The sequence below is a fragment of the Scleropages formosus genome, chromosome 3 (genome assembly GCF_900964775.1).
Source record: "Scleropages formosus chromosome 3, fSclFor1.1, whole genome shotgun sequence".
NCBI classification, from domain to species: domain Eukaryota; kingdom Metazoa; phylum Chordata; class Actinopteri; order Osteoglossiformes; family Osteoglossidae; genus Scleropages; species Scleropages formosus.
Window position 1 is genome coordinate 10,101,196 of NC_041808.1, and position 9,165 is coordinate 10,110,360.

Consider the following 9,165-nt stretch of genomic DNA (forward strand, 5'->3'; position numbering starts at 1 on the left):
CGCACACCCTGCTATCCTACGGCCTACCGCGCGAGCAAAATTTGCCCCTATCGGCAGTGCCACAATTCAGCCGTAGATATTAAAATATTGTTATTATCATCCATTAGCTGTCACTTTCGTCTGCAGCCACGCACAGTGTTACATATCTTTACAATAATCTACCTGCTGCTGGAGCAGGGTATTCATACTGTGTCAATTCCAGGTAAGGACCTTGATCAAGGGCCCTACAGCAGAGGTGATTCATGCCTTAACCACTCCGCCCCCTGCTGCCCCAGATAAACTACGAGCAGGGTATTTACCCTGAATTGCTCCAGCGAAAATTACCCAGCTGCATAAGCGGGTAAATATTTGTCGGTAGCCTCACGCCGTGAGCTGCTTTGGAGAAAAGTGAGGGCTAAAGGAATGAATTAAAATGTAAAAGTACATGGCTTCACAGATGGCAGCAATGCAGGAGGAATTAGCCCATCATGTGCGTTTTTCTTCAAGTATTTTGCCTGCACGTGCACAGCGCCGTTTTTACACAGGTACACCGTAATTCCGCGAGGGAATAAGAGCAGCTTAGCGTGATACCTAGACGTTCGTTTTTAGGACTGCCTGAAATGCACACATCACCTCCTGCTACAAATCATCTCCAGCCTGATCCTCTACTGAGCTTCATATTTAGCGCTTCCTTTGCTCCGTCGTGTCAATTAAAGACGTCCGAGGACCACGCGCTTCCCCGCGCGCACACAGCGCCGCGGTTCACGCGCACTTCTCGGACGCGCTGGATGCCGGCGAGCTGAAGGTGCACGTGACGACCTCCCGCAGTGCGCGCGCGCTCCGCTCTACGCGCGGCGCGGCCTCCCCGCGCCCCGCGCGCACGGGCGTCTCCTGCAGGACGGACGGCGAACTGCAGTTGTCCTCGCGCGCTTCGGGGTCCGCGCTCAGCGCGCTCTCGAAAGCGGGGCCGGCGCTCTGGTCGGCGTTGAACGGATGGTAGGTCGCTCGCGCCGCCTCGCGCTCCCACGTCTGCCGCACGGTGAAGTCTGTGAAGGACTTGGTCCTCGTGACCGCCGGGGAGCCCGAGTCTCGCGGGAAGGCGCTCGTGCCGCGCAGGGACGCGTAGCTCGTGGGGTTGCTGCGCGCACAGGACGGCGGGCTCTGCTGGCCGCTCGTCCAGCCCACCTTGCGCGCGTGGCCCTCGCGCACCACCCCCACGGTCCGCTTGAGCCTCTCGCAGCCTTTGATGAGCAGATTCTTCCTGCAGAGGATGTAAACCCACGGGTCCAGGATGGGGTTGAAGGAGGCGAAGCGGATGGCGAGCAGGTCGCTCGGGCAGTCGGGCTTGTGCCCCGCCGAGATCTGCGCCGGACCGTACAGCTGGTTCACGAAGATGCGCACCTGGGGTGGGGTGGAGTGGGAGTGGGGTTGGAGGGGGGATTATTAGGGCGCGTGAAATACAGTGTGAAGTCAGTCCTGCGCAGCGCATTCGAAACGCACTTCTTGCCCCGAACTTGATTTTTTCTTTAATACTTAAATGGTGGGAGGGAGGGTATCGGGATTTGTCTGTCCTGTGTCTTATGCACCCACTCGAACGATGAACCTCGGTGCAGCAACGTGGTAGGTTACAGGTTTGCTTGAGACCTTCATCATGTCTGCAGCTATGTCTCCTTCTCTTAATGTAATGCATCAATTGTACTTTTGCTGAGATGTACGTCGCTTTGGACAAAGCGTCTGCTAAATGAATAAATCATCTACTCAGGGTAACTTTACTGGAGCAGTTTCGGGAGGGACCCTCTGCAGCTGCTAGTGAAATTCCAACCTCAACCTGTGCCTTACAGAACTAAAGGCAGGAGCTCTACCACTACTCCACCAGCTCTCTTACCCGTCCCGAAACACTTCCTGCATGTCTTCTTATGATGGATCACATTTTTAATGAATATTCGCGCCTCGCCTAATCGATTGATTCTCTGCTATATCTGGATTGCACCTGAAATGCATGAAATCACGTGCACAATCCGCATCGCGTTCCAAACGTGCGCATCGCCATTTGCGTTGCGCGCCGTCGCCGAGCGCGTTAATTAGGCGCGTCCGAATAACGATCCGCGCTCCGCAGTCGCTCACTCACCACGAGCGGGATGGAGCACACCAGAAACACCACGGTCATGAAGATGAGCAGCCAGAACATCTGCATTTCCGCGGCCGAGCTGACCGAGGAGAGCTTGTGGAACCTGCGCCGGGAGCCCTCGTGCTCGCACACGTCCGCCCTCGCCACGCGCGTCCTCCGCCTCATGCCCACCAGGGAGCGGCACACGGCGACGTTGCACGCGACGGTCACGGCGATGAGCGCGAGCATGACCCCGCCGTACAGGAAGGAGTAGGAGGCGGCGAGGGGGTCCATCGCGCGCCAGTCCAGGAAGCACCACGTCCCGGGGAAGTGCCGGATGTGCTTCCCGAAGCCGAAGCTCGGCATGATGCACAGCACCACGTTGGCCAGGTAGGTGGCGGTGAGCGCGAGGCGCGCCATCGTGCGGTCCACGTGCTGCGAGTAGAAGTACGCGTGGCTGATGGCGAGGTAGCGCTCCACGGCCATGGCGCACAGGATGGACATCCCCGCAGAGCCGAAGAACAGCATGGAGAAGGAGAAGAAGTGGCAGAGGCGCTCCCCGCCGGGCCACCTGTTGGCCGCGTACGTGGCGATCACCACGGGGCTCGTGAAGCACGTGCCCAGCAGGTCCGTGACGGCCATGCCGCTCACGAGCGTGTAGAAGGTGGTCTCCTTCTGCTCCTTCTTGGAGACGCGCAGCACCACGACGGCCACGAGGTTGCTGAGGACCCCCACGGCGAACATGGTTGCGGAGGTGGCCACCGCGCGCGCCTTGAGCCGCAGGGGCGCCGGAGAGGAGCTTCCGTTCTCCCAGATGAGGAGGTGGATCGAGTCGAGCTCGGAGAAGTTGGCAGCCGCGGCGATGGAGGAGGAGAAGCTGCTCTCGTTCATAATGAGCGCGGGCGGCTGCGGTCTCACTGGCATCGGGGCAGCGCGAGGTCGGATGACGACGACCACGATGATGATGATGATGATGATGATGACGCCGATTATCGCTACGTTACTCTGTTGCTGCCCTACTCTTCTCCGTCGTGTTCTTCTTCTTCTTCTTGCTTCAGTCGAAACTTAAAATAAAAGATCTCGCCGGCGACGAGCACATGTTCTTTGCAACAAAGTAACGGATTTAAAACTTACTGTGTGCTTTGCTGCGCTGTGTGACCCGAGGTGCCCCGTGACCGCGCGTGTCCGGAGCGCAGCGCTCTGCTCCACCTGCGCGCTCCCGAGTGGGCTCTGAGCCCCGGGCTCTACTAGTGCAGCCGATATAAAGGAGCTCAGTGCTGATGTCACCCTCAGCCCTGACGCCACACACCTGCCGGGGACCTTCTTGCGCTTCATTGGGATCTTCTGTTTCATCATCATCATCATCATCATCATCATCATCACCGGGCAACATGCCAAGGATGACTGTTTGCTCTCCTTATGTAACGCGAGACTCTACAGGTTGTGCTGCTTCTTTCTGTTCCTCTGTGTAACCTGTGCCATAGAATGGAAGTACTGGGATTTCAAAAACCCATGTGTAGTAAAACCTGGCTGTAAATGATATATTTTTTAAATGTTTTCTTGTTTATATAGGCAGCTGGTAGCGTAGCGGTTAGAGCTGCTGCCTTTGAATCTGCAGGTTCGAATCCCCTCCCCTCCAGCTGTAGGACCCTTGAGCAAGGTACTTACCCTGAATTGCTCCAGTAACAGTTACCCAGCTGTACAAATGGATAAATAACTGTAAAGTACTTTAACATTGTAAGTTGCTTTGGAGAAGAGCGTAAAGGTGTTTTTTGGCAGAACATTTTTTTGCTGTGATTTTCTTTCTCTTCCAGGAAGGACACTTTTAACAGTGTCGCTGCAGAAAATATCGTCATCACTCTTCTGTGCACTTATTGTAGCTGCTGTAAATTCGAATGGAAAAAACTGAATGCTTTCATGACGTATATATGTATTATACTTCTGTTTATTCTTTTTTTCACCGTAGCCCTCACTGGCTGTTGTATCTCACTTTGTTCACTGCACTTTTGTTTATCCTACTAGCCTAACCAAGCCAGAGTGAGTCAGGGGTGCAGGTGACACTGGACCCTCCCTTAGGGAGAGGGTGTCTGTGGGATAGTGACCACTGTGGCTACTGTTTCGACCAGAGACTGACCCAGGGTCCTGCTCCGTTTAATCCCCTCCGTGAGCTCATGGGCTGCCCAGCTGCTCAGCGCCTGAACTCATAGCTCCAGGGTTGTGGGTTCTAAAGCAGATTGGGGTCTGTCTGTGCAGCAGCATCTGTCTGCATGTCCACCCCACAGCTGTCCTCCATTGTATTCTGGTCCCTCAAAGGCCTTACATCCTGTACTTTCTCGAAGAGCCTCCAAATCGATTACAGTGCTGGTTGCATGAACCAATCTTTAAATTAGTAGTTGAGGGTTCGGCAGCACAGCGGTGCAGCGGATAGGGCTGTTGTCTCACAGCTTCAAATTCATTTCAAGTAGATCGAGGTTCTGGTTCATCTGTGTGTGTGGAGTTTCTGCGTTCTTCCCCTTGTTCATGTGGTTTTCCCCTGGGTGCTCTGGTTTCCTCTCACAGTCCAAAGACACGTTTCAGGCAAATTGGCAACGTTACGTTGCCCAGAGTGTGTATGTGTGCCTACTGGCACCCTGGCTCGCTCCCTATGATTCTTGGGTAGACTCCGGACCACAGTGACCCAGCACTGAACGAGCGGTTAATAACAATGGATAGTGATAACTATGAATAGAGCAGCAGGTACACACACACACACACACACACACACACCCTCTGAAACTGCTTGTCCCATACTGGGTCACAGGGAGCCAGAGCCTAACCCAGCAACGCAGGGCATAAGACTGGAGGGGGAGGGGACACACCCAGGATAGGGCACCAATCCATCGCAAGGCACCCCAAGCGGGACTCGAACCCCTCGACCCCCCGGAGGGCAGGACCCCACCGCGCCACTGCACCACCGCACCCCCTGTGGCTATACAGTATGTGTTAAATGATTTGAGTTCCTTAGAGACTGATTTTTTTTGGCTTTGAGAGCCATTGGAACCTGCTTTTTGATGCTTCCTGCAGTGTTTCTGAACAGAAACCTGTGCGCAGTCCCATGAGCTGTGTTGTAGAAGTTATTATTTTATTACAATTGTCACATCAGACACAGTTTTAGGAAAACATTTTTTTCAGGCAGTACATTTTGTCTATTTAAAGGAATAAATGGCTTTGTTGCGTTACGCAGCTAAACAATAGTCTGTTTACCGCATTGTCGGGAAAGTGACAGTGTAGCCCCGCAGAGTCGTACCGATGCATTGTCAGGTTTGTCGTATCGATGGAGGAAGTGTAGGATGGAGAAATGGCTGTATTACCTTGGGCGCTGATGAAGCTGTCAGCCGGTGTCACCAAATTGTTCCTTAAGGTTTCGTGGTTTACCGCAGTACCAGACGTCTTATTTCTGTGAGCATAATTCTATATTAAAAAAGCATAATTAGAATTGGCACTGAGGATTTTGAGACAAAATGACACAAAACATAAGAAGCATTACAGGTACTTTACTGTTAATACATGAGTAAAAGTGTTTGTCATTAGAGTCAAAGTACGGATGAATTGTTTCAGTTCCACTTATATCAAGATGCTGTATATATTTGCATATGTTTATTATCATATTAAATTTGAAGAGGAAGCAACAGGCCAGAGCAGCACCTGGAGGTAGAACCAGCTACCCACACTAAACTGGAGACATGAGAACAGAGGCCTAAGGATGGGTCGTGGTGGTGGGTCATACCAGCAGGACTTAATTAATTTATCATGATTAGAGAATTGTGGCAATTTAATGCTCATGCAGTCTACGGAGGACAAAAAAAGATTACTTGAAATTATATTCGAATGGCAGTTTACAGTAGAAATCCAAAACGTTGCTCATTTAACACGTACGGAATAACCACAGCTTTATATACGATGTTACTCGCACTTGTCTCAGTTACTGTGCTTTTTTCGTGATGCGTGACACTGGTAATGTCAGGAGCGCGGTGTTTTCTGGCAGCAGCTTCTTCGTCACATCCCCATGGAGCCAAGAACACCCCAAATATTATGTTATAAAATATATTTCATTTAGAGGGGGGCGCAGCGGGTTTGACCTGTGCCTGCTCTCCGGTGGGCCTGGGGTTCGGGTCCCGCTTGGGGTGCCTTGCGATGGACTGGCGTCCCGTCCTGGGTGCGTCCCCTCCCCCTCCGGCCTTACGCCCTGCGTTGCCGGGTTAGGCTCCGGCTCACCGCGACCCCGCTTGAGATGAGCGGTTTAGGACGATGTGTGCGTGATATTTCATTTATTAATGTAACGATACACAATATACAATAATATAATACCCAGCTAGTTAAACAGGTCTCCTTTTTCAGAAAAGCACTGGGTCCTGTCACTGTAGGGACACAAATGGTACACAGAGAAACTGCAAAAACATCCACATTCATAAGACAAGGGCAAGAGATTACAGTATTTTAAAGGTGAGCTCATGTACCGCCGTTGAAGGTTTACACAATCCGAGGAGCGCGGATATTCCGGAGTTAGTCTGAATTATGCGGATGCAAATTTTTCTACTGGGAAAAGGTTGAACATTTTGGTCATTTACATTTATTTGTTGGGCTGATGCTTTTTTCCAAAGTACCTTATAATGTTAAGGTTGCAATTCTTACAATTGTTTGCCCAGTTATACAGCCAGGTAATTTTACCAGAGCAATTTCAGAGTAAGTACCTTGCTCAAGGGTCATGCAACCAGAGGCAGGGATTGAACCTGCAACTTTTGGGTCCAAAGGCAGTAGCTCAAACCACTACACTAACAGCTGTTCCCCTTTATGCTGTTGATAGAGCAAATGTCCAGTGTAGACTGTAAAACTAAATATACATCCCTAGCAAGTGTGTACGAGTAGAGGGCCCGTCTTCCATATCATATCACAGGTCTGTGAAATGCGCCCGCTTATCGTCGGCTGCCTCGCTACACGCCCACCCCCCCCACATTCACCTGGCTATTGCTCTCTCGGCACACTTAAAATTCATCCGAAAAACAAAACCGAGACCAATTTTCTTAAATCAATTTACTTCCCGTCGTCGGTACCCCACGGACATATTTATCTGTCCAAGGCTCTGAAATTAGCCAACTAATTAAATCAGTCACGGTTAGCAAGAGGAGTCCAACGTGCCTCGGCTGACAAATGTGCGGAAACATGAGCGTGATGTCACTATGCATCGGAGAAAGCTAAGTGAGGGACGTTAACGCTTAAACGCTGACCTGTGAGCACAGCACTAGCATCCTTTCAGTCCGACGGTGTCCTTTCAGAGCGCTCTGAGCACAACAAAATGCGCTGGCATTTATGAATTAGTCTATTGATTAATACGCCCTTGTGCTGGTACAGTAACGTGCAACGCAACGATACGGATAAGCAGGCCGTCTATGCACCAAGTATTGGCAATGAAAAGAAAATGTCAATAAAGCTCCATAATATAATGATCTCTTGGCTGTTTGATCACATCTCGCCGCAACATCTTTTCCTCTGTGACATTCAGGAATATCTGCAGGTGTATCAGGTGTCACTAGCCTGCCGAAAATTTTAATGACCGTTTAGATGGAAGAATAAATTTCTGAGACTGCTTACCTTAACTCTTGATAAACGGGGAAAGCCCTGATGTCATTGTGCATTTTATTATTATTATTATTATTATTATTATTATTAATTGTCAAAAATTAATATAAAAAAATAATTGTATAATTATCTGATTAGTCATATTATTGATAATTAATTATAATATTAAAATAATACAATGAAATTATTTTTATATTATTAATTCATAATAATAATAATAATAATAATAATAAAACCTTATTTTTCTTTAGAAATGGAGGATGCTACAGATAAATTTTACCCTAACAGATAACATTATAATCGTCAGGTCTGAATGGGAGCTCATAGTTTCATACTATTTCAGACATGGACAGCAGTAGTTGATCGCTCCGGACAACGTTGTTATTTGCTGTCCTTGATTTATACTCGCAGTTGTTTTCAAGTGTGAATAATAATTAATAAACATCATAATATAATCTAGTATAATATAGTGTGGCACGGTGGGTTTGGCCTGGTCCTGCTCTCTGGTGGGTCTGGGGTTCAAGTCCTGCTTGGGGTGCCTGACGACAGACTGGTGTCCCCTCCTCCTGTGTTGCCAGCTTGCCGCGACCCCCCCGCTCGGGATGAGCGGTTTCAGACAGTGTGTGTGATAATATAATAGTAACTGCTGTTTTACACTGAATAATTGTTGTCCATGTCGTCTACAGCGGCGGTATTTGGCCGTCGCTCCACACGCTAATTAGTCGCCAGTCAGCTTGTCTAGTCGCCAGCCGATGACCAGCGCAGCCAAGAGAAGCGCGAGTGAGGGAATGATGCTCAGGCGTGTGCATCCGGGGCGCCCCAAAAGCCCCCGAAACGCAAGGAACCTTCCTTCAGTCGTTCATTCTTGCTGCTCAGAGTCTTACAAGACGCTGTACGACTCCTCTCTGAACCTTGCCGGAGGGCGTCCATTTGTCCAGGTTCCCGGTGAAACAGCCGAGATCGATACAAACCCAGTTCCCCTCAGCGTTTGTCGCCGCTGTGACCCATTCCTCTCGGGACCCTTTGACACTTTGGCCCTCACCGGTTATTGATTTCTGGCTGAGTGTCTCATTTTGCTCACCACACGCCTGTTCTCCTCAGTGGTAAATTCATGGTTTTAATTTCTTTTGCGTATTTCCACCCCTCGAGCGGAAAAATCTCCGTAATAATCCTCGGTGTTCTTTAACGAAAGATTTATCCCGTCTTAACGATCAAACGCGTTTCGTCTCCCTAAAACAAGCGGGAAGAAAACTTTTCGGTGTGCGGATGCATCTTGCCGCACTTGGACTTTCTGCAGGGGTTGCATCGACGCCATCGTTCCGCCGCGCGAACCATTCATCTGTTCGGCTCCTGCGCCGCCTCGTTCGCGAACGGAGGAGAAAAATCGGCTCTGGCTCTTACGCCCGGCGCCCCGTGGACGAGCAGAAGTCTTATTTATTATGTGTTTTGCAGCTTTAATGAAG

General features: G+C 50.2%; 1 protein-coding gene across 1 annotated transcript; it reads right to left on the reverse strand.

The window, feature by feature from the left end:
* Positions 1-741: 741 nt before the first annotated feature.
* On the reverse strand, positions 742-3,479 carry ptger4c (prostaglandin E receptor 4 (subtype EP4) c). Its single transcript, XM_029250144.1, has 3 exons — positions 3,296-3,479; positions 2,108-3,150; positions 742-1,380 (listed from the first exon to the last, which is right to left on the reverse strand). The coding sequence occupies exons 1-3, from the start codon at positions 3,477-3,479 to the stop codon at positions 742-744; spliced, it is 1,866 nt and encodes a 621-aa protein (XP_029105977.1).
* Between the last annotated feature and the right edge of the window lie 5,686 nt (positions 3,480-9,165).